At 39.7% G+C, this 17876-nt stretch overlaps 2 protein-coding genes across 5 annotated transcripts; one reads left to right on the top strand and one right to left on the bottom strand.

Annotated features, from left to right (window-relative positions):
• Positions 1-117: 117 nt before the first annotated feature.
• Positions 118-16733, top strand: pnpla1 (patatin-like phospholipase domain containing 1). 2 transcript variants are annotated; one of them, XM_076878640.1, is made up of 9 exons: positions 118-141; positions 10272-10489; positions 10575-10807; positions 10906-10971; positions 11063-11272; positions 11482-11542; positions 11758-12275; positions 13484-13606; positions 13751-16733. In XM_076878640.1, exons 2-7 carry the CDS (start codon positions 10282-10284, stop codon positions 11961-11963), a joined length of 984 nt encoding a protein of 327 aa, XP_076734755.1. In that variant the 5' UTR covers positions 118-141; positions 10272-10281; the 3' UTR covers positions 11964-12275; positions 13484-13606; positions 13751-16733. The 2 variants fall into 2 exon arrangements, with proteins under 2 accessions (XP_076734755.1, XP_004558976.2); XM_004558919.2 differs by lacking the exon at positions 118-141 and having other exon boundaries at positions 10206-10489.
• On the bottom strand, positions 933-8050 carry LOC101486530 (uncharacterized). 3 transcript variants are annotated; one of them, XM_076878615.1, is made up of 8 exons: positions 7226-8050; positions 6326-6414; positions 4132-4335; positions 2821-3863; positions 2635-2704; positions 2052-2226; positions 1757-1922; positions 933-1606 (listed from the first exon to the last, which is right to left on the bottom strand). In XM_076878615.1, the coding sequence occupies exons 3-7, from the start codon at positions 4331-4333 to the stop codon at positions 1757-1759; spliced, it is 1656 nt and encodes a 551-aa protein (XP_076734730.1). In that variant the 5' UTR covers positions 4334-4335; positions 6326-6414; positions 7226-8050; the 3' UTR covers positions 933-1606. The 3 variants fall into 3 exon arrangements, with proteins under 3 accessions (XP_076734730.1, XP_076734731.1, XP_076734732.1); XM_076878616.1 differs by lacking the exon at positions 7226-8050 and having other exon boundaries at positions 6326-6756; XM_076878617.1 differs by lacking the exon at positions 4132-4335 and having other exon boundaries at positions 948-1606; positions 2821-3409; positions 7226-8046.
• Positions 16734-17876: the final 1143 nt, after the last annotated feature.

The following is a 17876-nucleotide window of genomic DNA, read 5'->3' as shown; positions in this document are numbered from 1 at the left end:
CCACTGGACACCCAGGGAGCAGTGTGCAGGGACGGTACCTCGCTCAGGGGCACCTCAGGGCAGCCGTTCAGTGGATTTGAACCCCCGACCTTCCGATCATGGGGCAACCACTCTACCTACTGAGCTATCCCAATTATATATGTTGGTAAAACATTTCATATAAATGTTTTTCTGAGATGAAAATGATAAAGTTAACTTCTTATGACAAGCCAAACGTCAGGACAAAAATAGATCGTTGCTAAACAATTGCAATATTCACTCATGACAGTTGAATGGTCTGAATTTTGCCAGCAGGGGGTGCTGTTGTAAATGTAATAGGATTTACAATTCAATGATTCAAATACTCGTATTTCCTACAGTGGTTCAGCTTTTGAATATTTTTAGTTTTAAGGAAAAGACAAAAAGTCACCACATGTTATAAGACAGGCCTTAAACAAGACTGGCTGAGCCATGGCTGATTTACTCGTCATCTGCGGATGCTCGTCTTTTACTACACCCATCTTTGACAATGCAGTTTTTACAGTATGGGCCTAAAAACATTTTGACCTATTAGGTATAATAACTCTGTTCAGCTGGAGCTGTAGAATTCGTAAAATAGAGGCTTGTGTAGAGTGTTTCACAGGCTTACATATCCATCTCCACTTTGTCAGTTTGATGTTAATTAAACAGATCAGACAGATGGCAGCACAGACGTAGACTGTAAACTGACATTTCAGCTTTTTATGTCCCCACCTGAATGCAAATCAGTTCGATAATTTACTTATTCAACATGTCGATTTGATCCAAATAGTATAAAAGCCGCATCTGTTACATTGAGATTAAGTTCATTTGAAACTGTCTAGGTAGCTGGCATGGTTTGAGCAAAATACCAGAGCAGCTTACATTACACACTGTTAGACATTTTATTGTATTTTTACAGTAACTTACTGGCAACACTATTGCCAGTAAGTTACTGTAATTACTGATCTACAGTATCTTTACTGTTGTGATGTTTTACAGTTCAACCACTTTACTGTAAACATATATTACAGTATAACAGCTTTACTGTAAACGTGGTTTACAGTTAGAAAGACTTACCGTGATTAAGTTTTATAGTATCACTGTACTGCAAATGTGGTTTATGGTATAACACTGTAATTGTGTACAGTATAATTTGTTTAGACTGTAATTGTGTTTTACAGCATATAAAATAATATTAACATTCATATTCAATATAAGAACATTTACAAAAAACAATATAATTCAATAAAGTAGTCTCAGGATAGTGAATTAAACCAACATTTATTGTTGATATTTTTTTTTAACAAGAAAAACATTTTTCAACTGAATAAAAACAATGCCAATAACCAAAATAAATAGAAGCGTACATGAAAACTGCACAGTCCTTCACCTTTCTGTCTGATTTTTTTAAGGAAAACAGTTTTTCATTCCACTAAAAACAGGACAAACCCACCAGCATGAACATTAAATAAACTATTACAATTGTAAAACAAAACTCATTTACAAAATGTAATAATTATCAGTGGGTCCCAGGAAATAGAATGTGACATGGGATTTAGATTTCCGTTACCAGGATGGTCGGGTTCAGCGTAGTCTACATCACCACCTGTCAAAGACACATAATCAATATTCATGTTTGCCCAGGTTATTCACTTGTTCACATCTGTCTGAGATCATTCATACTGTTGTATGGATGTGTGTACAGTATGTATATAATTATCAGCTATGTAAAAGATATTATCATCTCTGTTCTTACCTAGTTGGAAGTCCTCCATTCAAACTCAGAGAGCCGCTGGAGGAAGGTGGTGATCCGAGGGCAGATGCTTGTAACTTTCCTCTTTACGACACGACCTGTCTTGCGGCTTGTACCAAGTTTTGCAGGGCATTTTGTTCCCATGTCTGGATTGATCCTCACAAAGAACCTTTTAACAGAAAAAAGGCTGCTTTAATTTCAAAATTAAAACATACGTTACAGCAATCACCTATATGTTTCTGCAACTGTAGTCAAGCTATCACATATATTTCATTCTTAAATGGTGTAAAGTATTTACCTCTGTATCATCTCCAGTGTGATGGACGCTGACTCCTGATACTCAAGGTTGAAAACGTAGTATGACGCAAAGAAGACAGCAAGGGTGCTGGCAAAGTCATGCATCTGCTCAGGCTCATAAAATACCTTGCCCTCCAAACTGATCATCCAGCGGCTTGCAGACATGAAATTATTCCCTAAAAACAGACAAGAGTCCAATAAGACAATGTGCTCACCCTTACAAATAAGGTTTCCACAAGAATGCTGGATAGCAGGCCTCACACTGTACAAAAATAGAATGCACACGGTTTGCTGCTATTTCTCTTATTATTTATTATCTAATGAAAATTATGATCAATTACAGGAAAAAACTGCCTTATGTCTTTGCATTTTGGCCTGTGCTGAAGTGTTAGGCTGTTTTTTCCTGTTGGTCATTGTGTATAATAAATAATAAGAGAAACAGCAGCAAACTGTGTGTATTCTATTTTTATACAATATAAAACAGACAAACCCCTGTTAAGTAAGTTGTTGTGGGTACAAATACCACAATAATTACATAGATTTTTTACAAAAATATTACAACAGGATTGAAACTATTTACTTACCAAGCGCTATTACCCTTGGTGTGATGGGTAAGGTCATCTCTCTCTCAACAGACATCTTGGTGGAAAAAGCCTTTAAAACACAAAATGAACTGATTTGAATGATGATACCCAAAATCATTGAAATATTTTCCTTTGTTTATGTTGACAGTATTGAGAGTGCATGTGTAAAATTTTAAATATAATTACGTCAGCCAAGATGAAGATTGAGTCCTCTTTTTCTTGGAAGTACTTCATCAGAAGGAGGATGGCTGCTGTGGCGATCTGGTTGTGGTTCAGCTTTGCACTGTCGCACTCACGTAGCAGATGTTCAATCTCCTTGTTCCACTGAAGTCTCTGGCTTTGAAAGAAGTTCAAAATTCTCCTTCCTTTCGTAAGAAGGGCTTCACTGAGACGTGTCTCTACCTCAATATCTGTGAGTGTGTGGAAGTGAGTGCAGAGGCCTCTTTTAGTAAAAAGAAATGGCCAATGCTCTTGAACCTCACATAAGGTGGGGGCAGGCCAAGAATTAAGCATGTGCCTCTGGTAAATATAAGTCAAAGACATATAAGTATTTACATCTGTTGTTTCAATTGCTTGAGGACCTGCTGATCTGAAGACAGTTGACATAGTCTGTCTTTTTGTCTCCAAAGTTTCACTCGTTTCTCCTTCTGGTAGGGTTGTGGGTTGCCAGTTGATGCAACCATAGCTATCAAGTTCAGATCTCCCCCTTTTGATGGCAACATCACCCTCATTGTTTTCCCTGGTAGACCTTTTCCTTGGCTGCCGGATTCTGCTGCTGACATTGTCTCTATTTACATGTTCAACTCTTGTTTTAAGCTGTTTGAGTAGGGAATAATAACCACAGCCTAATTGCTCACCTTCTGCAGTCTTATCTGCAAAGGTAGCGGGATACTTAGATACAATAGCTCTAGCTACCTCCCCACAAGCAGCTCTGTTAGGGTTGGGGCAGTGTACTCGCATTCCTTCTACAACAGTCCTAATCATTATTCTCCTGTCTTCTGGGTGAGCCATTCCACCAGTTGCCAAGGCCTGTGAAAGTCTTGTTGGCATCTTCTCCCAGGGAACTGAAAAATTGCTGATCCAGGAGGTGTTGCTTACATTTGGTTGTGTGGAAGGGAGTTGACCTGATGCTTGTGCAGAACAGAGTGAATTACCCTGTAGTGGCATTTGCACAGTTGTTGAGCAGGTGGTTTCAGGTTCCTTTGGGTTGTTTGAAGAGCCAGACTCCACTTGGTCGTCGATATTCACACACACACATAAACACAGCAGAACAATTCCACATTAACTATGTACAGATGGGTTTTTTGGAGTATTTATTGAGTAATACTCTTATATAAGACACAAAAGCAAGAGTGTTGGAGAAATAATACCAATGGCAATGAAAGCTAGTTTTAGTTTTGAAAGCTATAACAATTTCAAAATAACTCTCAAAATAACTAATTTACAACTATTTTCAAGATAGGACTGCAACCATTTATGACATTAATGCATTCTCACCTTTTCTGAATACTTGAACAAGTCTTCGACTTTGAATTGGTGTCAAGAAAGGCTTGATATCATCAGGCTCAACAAACAGGAGATCTTCTCTGTTTCTAACACCAATAATGTCTGTCAGGTGCTCAATAACTGCCCTCTTTGTCTCTTCATGCAGGTCAGGTAATGCCAGGTTAATTTCATGATGTAGGCTGCCACTGTCCATATCTGCAATGAATTAAGAGGATGATATTGAATGATGCAAAGATACAACGGTTAAACCTGAAGCGATATACACTGGCAGAGGGTAGTAATCAAACAAACTGTCTGCTTGAACACATATGAATCTTTTTTCAGAATTGTGTAGACAGTGAAGTCCAAGGTTGATCAGTATCACAGATTGAAGGATGTCCAAAACAAAGTGTACTTGTTTGTGACTGATGAGGATCACTGAGATTTTTCCAAAGATGTGGCCACATTCATCATGACCCATAGCAACAACAAGCCCTTTGCAATATTTTGTTCCTTTGTAAACTACTGCTGATACCTCTGACGTTGTTTCTTTCATCAAGCCAGCTGTCCTGACAGACTCCTGAATTAGACCATTGTACAACTGCTCATCATATTCACTAGTTTCACCAACTGCTTGAACTGCTGGAGCAAACAATGGTCCACTGCTGAGGTACGCCTGAAGCAGCTGGTGCCTTTCTGCCAGTGTTTTACAAAGGTGAACAAAGTTGTGCAGTTTCCGGGCGCATTCCTTGAAATACGAATGCTTACTCTCGAACCGGAGAGTCCACAAGCGAATAAGAGGCCCAAAGTGCAAAAAGAGGTCACTATAGTGCAGTAAATAGTGATGCTTGGGCTTGAGTGGGTGATTAGGGAAAATTGTGTGTCTTGAATGAACATACTCCTCTGTTATTATCTTTCTCCTGACCAAATGTCTTGAAGTCCCTCTCTCTGCACAGCATCACCAACTGCATGGGATCAACTGAAGAGCGATTGTGTGGCTGGACCTCACCAAGACTCATGTAAACCCCCAAAACTTTATGTTTTTTCTTCCCTGACCCAAGAGGATTCACAACCTCAAATCCATCCTGGTAAAGGATGATGGACAATGAAGAAGGATTGTCTTTTAACAGAGCATTTTCTTTCACATTTCTTCCATCTGCCACATCCTCTACAACCATGTTGGAAGAGGTATGATTTTTGGATTGGTGATATTGCTCTTTAACACTTGACTGTCTAAGGAGTGATTTTAATGTCTCTTTGATGGAAATGTACAGGCAAAAGCATTCCTTTCCAGCAGCATCACTTCCCAGATAAATCTGGGTGGGTTCAACATAGTCAAAATACTGCTTGTAAAATGTTCTCCTTGTTTTGTCAGATCTGAGTATTCCTTTGTTGTATATTGTGAAGACATCCTCTTTAGAGAGATTTTGAATAATCATTTCTATCTCAGTTTGTGGTATGTCTAGCTCAGAAAGCTTGCCCTTCAACTTGTCAAAAACATCTGCCATAGAAGTGCTATGGACATGCAGAAATCCATCAAGAATACATTGTATTGTGCTCGCTGGCAACAGCATCTTGGCTTGCATTTTCAGGTAGAAAAGAGCCAAATTATGTAAAAATGTCTCTTGTTGATTATCACACGCCTCTAGATGATCACATGGAGTTGGAGTCAGAGTCTCCTCAGAAGGCTGAGTACAGTCTATATTTTCGGGGAGAGTTGACACCTGAGTTGTTATCACCGGCTTATGTTTCCTGGATAAATGTGTGGCAAAAGATGAGCGCACTCTGAAATGTTTGTGGCAGTCATCATAAGGACAGACAACTTTCTTGCCATCTTTAATATGAAATCTCAAATGAGTGCATAATGCTGAAAAATTCTCTGCCACATAGAAACATGCCTCAACTCCACAAGCAAGATTTCCTTTAAAATGGGTGTGTTTAGTCTGAGCCCTGCGATAGCGGTGGTTCCTGTGCATATGGGATCTGAATGCAGAAAATGTTCGATAGGAAGAAGGACATTGCTCTATTCCACATGTGAATCGATAATTAGCTGTGTGCTGATGTTTCTTCGTATGATAACAAAATTGTCTTAATTCTGAACAAAAGACACCACAAAATTTACACCTGTACATGGCTGCATGTGTCTGAATTTGAATTTCCAAAAAAATGTTGTCTACCTTTATTCTCACTAAATATGTCTTTTTACCTGCTGTTTTGTCTTGTCTGTCAAAGAACTGAGGCTACATCACACTGTCAGCGCGGCCAGCAAGGGCAGGAGAACAGCAATGCACCACACTGGGCGGGAAAAGACAGAGAGACAACTGTTAATTTAATGTTGCATTTATTTAACCCTTGAAAAATATATTTACATAAGTAAAAAAAAGAAAAAAAACACACAACCCATCTTTTCCAGAATAATTCAACTAATTCCCTTTTGACCAACCTAACACAGACGTTACATGGTTTTCATATGAAAAAGACCCTGGAAGACGTTGTATTAAAGGAAAAAAAACATGCTCCCCTTCCCACTTAAAAAAATAATAAATATTAAACTTAGGTTGGAGTTCCTCGCGCCACCAACCTAACGTTATATTAACTTTTTAATGTTGTGCACTGCAGCTCACACAAAATTAAATAAAGCAGGATAACCTACATGAGCAAGCTCAAAACTGGATAAGATTGTTTTAGCAGTCTCTAAATTTCCAAAAAAAGTTGTCTTTCTTTATTCTCATTAAATGTGTATTTTTACCTGCTGCTTTAGCTGAAGCTAAATGTCCCACTGTTAGCATGGCCAGCTTCTCAAAAGTCATAGAACAGAAGCGCAGGAGGACAATGCACCACACTCGGCGGGAAAAAGACAAAGACTGTCATTGCGCCTGTGTTCCTCGCCCCTCCCCGTGGAAAATATATATCTAAATATTTATTTGAATATGAAAAGAAAAAAACACACACAACCTATTTTTTCCAGAATAATTCAGCTAATGTGCTATTTCGACCAAGCTAACACCGAATTTAAGCCCCCCCTCCCCCCCACACACACAAAAAATATATATGCTCTTAAAAATTAATAAACGAGTATGTTAGGTAGGAGAGTCCTTTGCATTACCTTATGACGTCCCGTTTGCAGTTTCCACACAGAGGTCCAACAATAACGAGGTGCAAAATCTTTTGTCCTCTCGAGCATATCATAACGAAGAGTTAGCAAAGTTGGCCTGTCTTTCCTCTCCTGTCAATCACTGGATCACAGGTCATGTCAGTCAGGATATGGAGTGGTGGTTGGTAGAGATAGGTTGGTGGGCGGGGCCAGCATGCATTCAGTGTGTGTTTCACTAAGTTGGGTTGACTAGTTCCCAGAAGAGTTCTGTACATGTAAATGAGCAATTCAGTTACTGCTCGACTGAGAAGCCTCCACCAAATTATTACAATATTCTCCACTGACTGAAGTTCGCCTTTGGCAACGCAGTGGCAAGCACACATTTGCAGCAGCTGTGCATGTGCATACAACTGCATGCAGCAGATTAGATGATCAGAATTCTTGAACCTTACACACAGGCAAGTCCCCTAAAAAGTCAAAACCATAATACTTTCACTGGTATCATACTGACAAATGGCATAGGTTGGAGGAAAATCTGGAAATGGTTGGCAGTGAAAGAGTTAAAATGTAATGCACTATTGCAACCAACCACTGAAAGAGTAAAAATACACAAACAGTATGATGAACCATTCAAATCACATAATACAGTAGCACTACTGCTAATGTGTTAACGGTAGGTATAACTACTACCGCAATTTTAAAAAATACAGTAAGTAAATGTAAAAAACCTTAATATACCCATAATGCAAAGCAAATTACAGTAATTAACTGTAGAAATGTTTTCAGGTAAGTTACTGGGCATTTTGTGGTATTTTACTGTGAAAAATACAGCAAAGGTTAACAGTGCATCAATGTCTCCTCTAATATCCAACACTGCAAAAATAAGTCAGCTTTGCTTAAAAAATGCATGTAAAGTACCAAGTAAAGTAAAGTTAAGAAAGTTAGAAAAGCTAGTTTATTATTGGTGTATAATGCTTAATGAGGTACACAACAGACATACACCAAATTAACCCCTTAAGCCCCAACGCCTCCTGATACGAGGGCAAAAGGCAGGAGATCAGTTAGGCTTGGAGCTTAAGAGGTTAATTTAATTTTAAGAAAGTCAAGAGTCGCCTACTTGCAGACAATAGTAACATTATCTGTCAGGAGTCAGACATCTCATGTGACTCCTGTGTCCAACAGGCAACACTGCATGACGTAAAGATCAGGCGGAAGTCAGTAATTGCTACAGGAGCCTGGGTGATGCTAAATCACTGTTTCCAACTTTAGAAACCTCACCACATTAACAACACGACTGAAGTAAAGGTCACAACTCAACAAAACGAGTGTTTTAATCTTAGACATTAACAGTCCCATTAGCCTCCAGTGCAGAACCTTCTACAGGGAGTGCAGAATTATTAGGCAAGTTGTATTTTTGAGGAATAATGTTATTATTGAACAACAACCATGTTCTCAATGAACCCAAAAAACTCATTAATATCAAAGCTGAATGTTTTTGGAAGGAGTTTTTAGTTTGTTTTTAGTTTGAGCTATTTTAGGGGGATATCTGTGTGTGCAGGTGACTATTACTGTGCAGAATTATTAGGCGAATTAACAAAAAACAAATATATACCCATTTCAATTATTTATTTTTACCAGTGACACCAATATAACATCTCCACATTCACAAATATACATTTCTGACATTCAAAAACAAAACAAAAACAAATCAGCGACCAATATAGCCACCTTTCTTTGCAAGGACACTCAAAAGCCTGCCATCCATGGATTCTGTCAGTGTTTTGATCTGTTCACCATCAACATTGCGTGCAGCAGCAACCACAGCCTCCCAGACACTGTTCAGAGAGGTGTACTGTTTTCCCTCCTTGTAAATCTCACCTCCACCTTGCTGGCGTCGGACTGGAGCTCTCTGCCCTTTACCAATCCAGCCACGGGCCCATCCATCTGGCCCATCAAGACTCACTCTCATTTCATCAGTCCATAAAACCTTAGAAAAACCAGTCTTGAGATATTTCTTGGCCCAGTCTTGACGTTTCAGCTTGTGTGTCTTGTTCAGTGGTGGTCGTCTTTCAGCCTTTCTTACCTTGGCCATGTCTCTGAGTATTGCACACCTTGTGCTTTTGGGCACTCCAGTGATGTTGCAGCTCTGAAATATGGCCAAACTGGTGGCAAGTGGCATCTTGGCAGCTGCACGCTTGACTTTTCTCAGTTCATGGGCAGTTATTTGGCGCCTTGGTTTTTCCACACGCTTCTTGCGACCCTGTTGACTATTTTGAATGAAACGCTTGATTGTTCGATGATCACGCTTCAGGAGCTTTGCAATTTTGAGACTGCTGCATCCCTCTGCAAGACATCTCACTATTTTTGACTTTTCTGAGCCTGTCAAGTCCTTCTTTTGACCCATTTTGCCAAAGGAAAGGACGTTGCCTAATAATTATGCACACCTGATATAGGGTGTTGATGTCATTAGACCACACCCCTTCTCATTACAGAGATGCACATCACCTAATATGCTTAATTGGCAGTAGGCTTTCGAGCCTATACAGCTTGGAGTAAGACAACATGCATGAAGAGGATGATGTGGACAAAATACTCATTTGCCTAATAATTCTGCACTCCCTGTATACTCTGAAATATCAGTCAAGTAATTATAAATTAAATATTGACTATCACTCTTATATATGATACTGATGAACAGAAGATCGCAGAAGCGTTTTATTGGCAACAGCTGGGAGTTGATCAGTTTATGTGCACTCAGTAAAACTTTCCACCTTCTCTCATCTTGTTTAAAGTGTTTTTATTCAAATAGTATATATGCGAAAGTATTTTGGTTTATGCATTGCAACCATGGAGCTACACAACCTCCCAACATTAGAAATCCTTGTTTTACCCCTGTTCACATGAGCGTGACCAACATGCTATGTCTAATTGCAATGAATTTAAAAACACTGACTGTGAAACCCTCTCCCAAGATCTGAGTGGATAGTTCATCTAAGTTCGCCTTAGCTTGTTCTCCATTTTAAAAAAAAGCTTTTCTCCATTTACAATATTTAAACAGATCATTGAAAATGACCTCCGGAGTTTCCAGTTATCAGTACACTGAAGGTCCTCAGTCCATCTCCTTTTCTGGATCAGGGTTCCTGGCCACCTACCAGTTAGGCGTCGCCCAGTGCTTCCTACATTATGCACCCTGGATACTTCACTCCGCACCTAGCATCCTTGGCTCATCTGCTGGTTCTCTGGTAGCAGCTGCTGTGGTTTGTGAAATGAATCTAAGTAAGTGACTCTTTCTTATGTTCTGCAATGACTTCTGTTGGATGTATTCATTACACATTTATTCCCCCAATCCTCTAATTCACAGTTACCATTCGGGATGAGATGATTCATTTTGCCAAGGAAGTGAAGTCTTTTACCCTTGGACCACTGAACCCCTCAATCAAGCTTTTTCACTGGCTGGAATGTATTTTAAACAAGCATCTTCCGCCTAATGCGCACCAACTGGCCAACGGTCGCCTTGCTGTTACCATGACCCGTCTGACGGATGGCGAGCAAATTCTCATGTCTGATTTTGACTCCAAAGAAGATGTAGTACAGGTACGCTTGCTCTGCTGTTTTGGAGCTCAGAAATAAGAAAAGTAAAAAACAAACCTTAATAACTATGTTGACTAAAAACTGTTGTGTGCTGTGTTCAGGCACTGCTTTGTAGCTGTTTTTTGCCTGGTTACTGTGGTTTTGTACCTCCATCATTCAAAGGAGTAGTGAGTATTTGGTGGCCTCAAAACTTCCCTCCACGCACCTTGTGAGCCCTGTTTTCAAAATAAAAATCCCAAATGTTAATCTCTGCTGCAGTTCTATTTGGATGGTGGCTTAAGCGGCATTCAGCCTATAGCGCCTGGATCCTCCAGTCGCACACTGACCGTGTGCCCATTTTCTGGAGAGAGTGACATCTGCCCTGGCGACGCACCATGTTGGCTGGACATTGTAACGCATGGTGTCACTTTAAAGGGCAATTTGGACAACAGCTTCAGGTTCATCAATGCCATTTACCCAACTTTGGAGGTCAGACCCAAACTATATGTGGCCATATCCTATACTGCCTGTATCCCCATCTCTATCCTCAATCTATTATTGTGTAATAGTTTGTGTTTAACATTTTTAGAAATATAGCAAAGGAAATTAAACATTATGCTACAAAACATTACATTATTTTTGATCTTTCATTTCATTGTGTCACATTTAATTATGTTTATTCATTTTTTCCTCTCCAGAATATGGAGGAAGCCTTTCACAGTGGCTACAAAGATGCTGTTCATTTCCTTCAGAGTAATGGTGAGTCAGGTGCTAGTTACAAAGAAAGAAAGAAAGAAAGAAAGAAAGAAAGAAAGAAAGAAAGAAAGAAAGAAAGAAACAAACAAACAAACAAACAAACAAACAAACAAACAAACAAACAAACAAACAAACAAACAAACAGTTTTTCTTGGCTAAACTTAATCTACCTAACTTTCTCTTTAATTCCTTTCTCTCATGTTCAAAACTGTCCCAAGGGCCACTTAGTGTTAATCAGAATATCACATGGCTTCATCTGGAAACCATGAAAGATGAAGAGGAGAAGAAGAAGCTGGAAAACGGGACGACCGAGCTGACATCTTTTATAGACAACGGAACCATTCAGATGAGCGACTCGACCACACAGGAAGCTGCACAGTATCCTCCTCTCCATTTTGATACTGTGAAAAACGGCATGTTTTGAACACACTCACAGGCACAAATATTACTAATAGGGAAATAGCAATTTCATAGCAATGTAAATGAAATCTGACGTTGGTCAGTTTGTCAATGTGATGTCAACAGAACGATGAATGATTCAGTAGAAACTCAACCAGAACATTCATATTGTTCCACTTTGCCTTTGCAAAGCTATCTTTGTTCATGTCTGCGTTTCAGTGTTGCTGAGCAACGTGATGACTTATCTGAACATGTTTGGACTCCCTGCAAGAATCCTATCCTACCTGCTCCTGCCCCTCATGCTGTCTTATTACGCTGTGCTGCAGAACAGGGACAGGTAATGAACACGCTGAACACAGACAGGCCAGCAGAAACTTTGTGTGCTCCGAAGCTCTGAAACTCTCTTTGTTTTTGTTTGATAAACAAAGAAGAAAGAAAACAGCTCGATCGTTTCACTAATGACCATAAATTTCTGAGATGATGTGATCATCATGAGGTTGCTGGATAATTCCAGGAAACGGCTGCTAATAGATGGTGACGGAGTTCTGTAATTCCTACTTTTGTGCAGAGACATAATGTGGTAATGTCTCTTATACCTTTTAGAATTACTGATAGCAGTGCTTTCCATTGTTTATCATTATGCAACACTACATTAGCTGCAACCTGCAGCTTTTTACTTAGCTTCTTAATTTTTGTTTTTAGAATGACTGATCTCGCTCAACGTTCTGCAAGAAAATAAAGAAGTCCCAGATTGTCAGACTATTGCCTTAAACAGAGGCAGCATCTCTGCAACACATCCTAATCATCCCAATACAGCACGATGACCAGCAGCTACACCTCAGACTGTACAGACTGAAGTTAGCATGTTAAAAAGTTCATGACAGTACAGTTAGAGAAGATTGACCAAGGAGGAGTTTTTTTCTAATAGTTGAGAAGGCCTCTTCTCTCTAAAAAGAAGATTGCAGCATGCCTTAAGTTTACAAAGCTGCATCTGGAACAATGTACTGTGGAGAGCCAAGATCAACGTGAGGATGTTGGATTTAATGCCCTGCGCCATATTTAGAGAAAACCAAACAGAGCATGTCGACACAAACACCCCATACAAACTGGTTCTGCCAGAACTTTACTTCCCACTGTCTCCAGTGTAGAGCGCCTTGAGACAATTATTGGTGTTTTTTGGCACATATATATATAGATCAACTTTAATTGAATTGAAGAAATCTTGTAAAGAAAATGGGCCTAAATCCCAACACAGTGATGTGAAAGACTGATTAGTCATACACAAAAAGCTCTTGCTGTTAAAGGTGTGCTTAGTTTTCTTCGTTTTTTGCTAAACCAATAATTACACATTGTAACGTGTCATGTTTTATTGTTCATCTGAGGCTGTATTTATCTCATTTTAAATTCTGGTGAGGACCAGACGATATTTCCTAATATGTAAAACAATTAAAGACAGCGTATTTTCTTTTTCACATTACTGTACTTGTAGTTTGTTATTTACTTTTTATGCAGATGCAATCACTGTGACCTCTCTATTTCCACCAGGCTGGAGTTGCTGTTCGAGCAGATGCCTGAGCTTCTTTTGTTGACTTGGCACACCATGAGAGTTTTCACCTTTTTCTTTTTCGAAGGAGCTGTCTCTACCATCAAGAAGAATATAAATGAAAAGTAAGATGGCATCTCGTATCTTAAATTATTACACTGTTTATTGCGTATAGGATTTATATAGAATTATTTTACTTGAAATCTTAACCGTTTTCAATCTCAAGTATTTCAGCCAAACTCAACTGAACTTGAATATCTCTGTTTTAGCATCATGCCGGTCGCCCAGGTGCTGTGGCAGAAAGACCAGGCGCAGTCTGAGGCATCACAAGGCCGGAGGCAGCCATCGCCTTTCAACGAGTTTTCTTCACGTTCAGAGAATGCCAGTGAAAAATCATCTCCGGTTTACAAGAAACCAAAACAACAGTCTTTGTGAAATACTGCTGTAAACAAGTGAAGTGCAGATTTCCATTTAACATGTTCTAAAGTGTTGAAGAGTTTGCAGGCTTGTAATTTACGAAAGCTGAGTACAGTATCTGTATCTATGTTTTCATACTTGTGAAATTGTGTTGCTGAGGCAGTGGAGTGCAGACCTTCACAGTTGGCATAGTTTTGTCATTATTGGTTCTTTAACACTCAACGTTGTGCTGGATGTAGAATCCTTTACAGAATTTATGAAGAAGTTATGAAACCAAACAAAACCTGAAGGTGTTTGACCTGAAGATGGTAGGATGTAAAAGGCCACTGAAAGGTGGTAATCAACCCTTCAGAATTACTTTCATTTCCTTGGAGAACATTGTAACTACAATCTGTTTATCTACAGTAAGTGCTCTTTCAGAGTTGAAAAATCAGAACATCACTGACAAAAACACTCATGGTTAAGAATTTAGCTGCAGGGTGACGGTCAGTCCTGTGATGAGCTGTTACACAATAGGGCTCTTTCATCGTTACCTCACTATCATTTTACAGCGATTCGGTGGTGAACCGCTGTTGCCTACGGCATGTCTTCATTTCATTTGCAGACGTAGCTTAATAACGATCAAGGAATTCTGGGAAAGGGCACAAATACTAATGTGTGACAAGGCAAGTTTGATGTCAAAGGAGCAGAAACCTACTTTCTAAGGCTTATTTGCCTTGTATCAAGTCTTTGTGTTGCTTTTCTAAAATTTAGCTGTTAATAGCTCCTGTCTTCCAGTCTATGCTTGATGCTTTTGGTTTCATTTGACCGGCCTGTTGTTATAAATTAGGCTAAATTGAGTTGTAGCCTTAGGACCTTCTTCATATTGTGCAAACTTTTGCTACCTGGCTGACAAACATGCCCCCGTATGGAGATGTACTGTTAAAAAGAACTTGGCTAGATAATGAATTTAAGGCTGCAACGTCAGAAAGAGATATAGCAAAAGCAAATAATTCTGTCAGTCCACAAGAGTGGGCAAGATATCGCGAGTTAAGAAATCAAGTAACTAAACTGAATATGTGCAAGAAGAAAGAATATTGTCAACTGAAGCTCAAGGAGGCCAGTAAGGACGGAAAGAAGGTGTGGGAAGTTTTAAATATAATGGGTAGAGATCTTGCTCCGGTGGTGTCTCACATCTACACGGGTGGAACGTTTATGAGTAAAGCTAAGGCCAATAATGTTTTTAATTACTACAGCAATAAAATAACACATTTAAAATCTAATATGAGCCGAGGCGATCCCAGTTTATCACTTATACAGGATGTTATCGTGAATAATAAGCAAAGCCAATTTAAGTTTGAGGCAGTGAGTGTTGAGATGGTAGAGCGCTTATTGATATCACTTCCTGACGATACATCCTCTGATAACACAGACAGCAAACTGCTCAAAGTTGCAGCCAAGTTTGGGTCCCTATGTCACATATGTAATAGATCTTTGGCATGCAGCTCATTTCCATTGCAGTGGAAAGAATCGAAAATAATTCCCATCCCTAAAAACAAGAACGACGTTTTTAATGGTGTCAATAGCAGACCGATTACTGGTCTAAGTAAAATTATGAAAATCAGTTACTCACTCAGTTTCAACATGCCTACAAACCTGGTCACTCCACCAGCTCAGCTCAGATAACTGGTATAAACATCTAGATGATGGGAACCTGGTCGGGTTGGCATTTGTGGACTTTAGTGCTGCATTTGATTTGATAAATCATGATCTCTTAATAGATAAACTAAAATGTTATGGATTTTCACCAGATGCTTTGTGCTGGATGGAAAGTTATTTGTCTGGAAGAAGGCAACAGGTTTATTATGATGGTTATTTCTCTGAGGGCTGTGAAATGAACTGTGCTCTACCCCAAGGCAGCTGCCTCGGTCCACTTCTCTGCTCAGTCTTTACGAATGATCTGCCGTACGTCCTGGATAAATCTCATCTTGTAATGTATGCTGATGATTCCACCATGTTTTACTCTGAATTGACCAGTGCAACAAGATTTGCTGAACATATTTGACTGAATAAGTAAAAACAACATGATTTTAAACGTATCCAAATCCATGTTAATAGGAAGTAGAGGACGCTTAGTCAACAGCTCACAGCTAAATCTTTCCATAGCTGGATCGGTATTAGAACAGGTCACCCAGATTAAATTACTTGGTGTTACCATAAACCACCACCTTTCATGGTCTCAGCACATCAACTCTGTTATAAGGAAAATGGGACAGGGCATAGCTATAGCTAGGAAATGCTCCTTTTGTATTACTTCTGTTATGAAAGATGTCATTAATGCACTAGTGTTATCTCATCTAGAGTGCTGCTCAGTCATTTGGTCAGCAGCTAATAAGACAGATCTGAACTTCAGTTAGTCCAGAACAAGGCGGCCAGATTAGTGTTAAGGTGTTCATACAATACAAATATCGATAAAATGCACAATAAACTTCCTTGGCTTTCTGTAACAGCCAAATTATACAATGACTTACTTGTATTTTTAAAGAAAGCAATAGTGGTAAACACACCATATTTGTTTTCTGCTCAGTTGCAGCATCCAGATGAAATGCATAATCATAGTACATTTGGTAACTCCTCCGGTTAAAAGCAACTTTTTCAAATTCAAATTCAAATTTTATTCAAATTTTATTTGTCACGTACACAGTCATACACAGTACGATATGTAGTGAAATGCTTGGACAACTGCTCGTGACCTAAAGAAAACAAAAAAGGAAAAGGCTATGAATAAGATAGGAAATAAATATGAAAAATTAAAAAGGGTAAATTTAACTAGGAAGGAATAAAATATAAATTAAGGTTAAAAATGAAATAACTGTACAACACAAATTAGAATGAAGGGTAAATTTAACTGGGAAGAATAAGATAAAATATATAAATTAAAGTTGAAAATAAAATAACTGTACAACAAAATACACAATATAGAACTATATAAGAATGTATGAAGAAATCTAAATATAAATAAATATATACACAATAACAGCAGCTGTACAAGTATTAACCGGAAATGAAGAATATAGTGACCAGTGTTGTGCAAAACCAAAGTCCAGAAAGTCCAGTGTGTGTGTAAGAACCATATGTGTGGGTCAGTACTGTGTGGTGGTGTGATTGAGAGACCGTATCGCCTGCGGGAAGAAGCTCCTCCTCAGTCTCTCTGTGTTGGTCTTCAGGGAGCGGAATCGCTTTCCTGACCTCAACAGAGAGAACAGTCTGTTGTTGGGATGGCTGAGGTCCTTCACCATCTTCCTGGCCTTGGTCCGGCACCGCCTGCTGTAGATTGAGTGCAGGTCAGGGAGCTCGGAGCGGATGGTGCGCTCAGCTGACCGCACAACCCTCTGTAGAGCTCGTCTGTCCTGCATGGTGCTGTTCCCGAACCAGGTTAAGATGTTTCCCGCCAGGATGCTCTCTATGGTGCACGAGTAAAAGTTCCTGAGCACCTTGGAGGGCAGTTGGAAGTCTCTCAAGCGTCTGAGGTGGTAGAGACGCTGTCGGGCCTTTTTCACCACGGTGTTGATGTGACAGGACCATGACAGGTCCTGCGTGATGTGAACTCCGAGGTATTTGAAGCTGTCCACTCTCTCCACTGGGCACTCGTTGATGACGGGGGTCTGGTAGTTCCTCTCCTGCTTAGTGCTGAAGTCCACTATCAGCTCCTTTGTCTTACTGACGTTTAGAAGGAGGTTGTTCCTCTGGCACCAGTTCTCCAGATTCCTAATCTCCTTCAGGTAGGCCGTCTCGTTGTTATCAGAGATCAGGCCCACCACGACGGTGTCGTCAGCAAACTTGATGATGGTGGTGGAGCTGGTAGTGGCCACACAGTCATATGTGTACAGAGAGTACAGCAGGGGGCTCAGAACACACCCCTGGGGGGCTCCAGTGCTGAGAGTGGTGGAGGCTGAGACATGTCTGCCCATCCTTACTGCCTGTGGTCTGCCAGTTAGG

The sequence above is a fragment of the Maylandia zebra genome, linkage group LG20 (genome assembly GCF_041146795.1).
Source record: "Maylandia zebra isolate NMK-2024a linkage group LG20, Mzebra_GT3a, whole genome shotgun sequence".
Lineage (NCBI taxonomy): Eukaryota > Metazoa > Chordata > Actinopteri > Cichliformes > Cichlidae > Maylandia > Maylandia zebra.
This window is presented reverse-complemented; position numbering and strand designations above follow the sequence as displayed.

Bases quoted from the DNA above. Each gene is read 5' to 3' on its own strand.
- LOC101486530 (XM_076878615.1), bottom strand. From the start codon at position 4,333: ATGGACAGTGGCAGCCTACATCATGAAATTAACCTGGCATTACCTGAC. The intron at 3,864-4,131 runs GTGAGAATGCAT...TCGACGACCAAG, and splicing joins TGTTCAAGTATTCAGAAAAG to TGGAGTCTGGCTCTTCAAAC. The intron at 1,923-2,051 runs GTAAATACTTTA...TTCTGTTAAAAG, and splicing joins ACACTGGAGATGATACAGAG to GTTCTTTGTGAGGATCAATC.
- pnpla1 (XM_076878640.1), top strand. From the start codon at position 10,282: ATGACCTCCGGAGTTTCCAGTTATCAGTACACTGAAGGTCCTCAGTCC. The intron at 10,490-10,574 runs GTAAGTGACTCT...TCTAATTCACAG, and splicing joins GGTTTGTGAAATGAATCTAA to TTACCATTCGGGATGAGATG. The intron at 11,543-11,757 runs GTGAGTCAGGTG...AACTGTCCCAAG, and splicing joins TCATTTCCTTCAGAGTAATG to GGCCACTTAGTGTTAATCAG.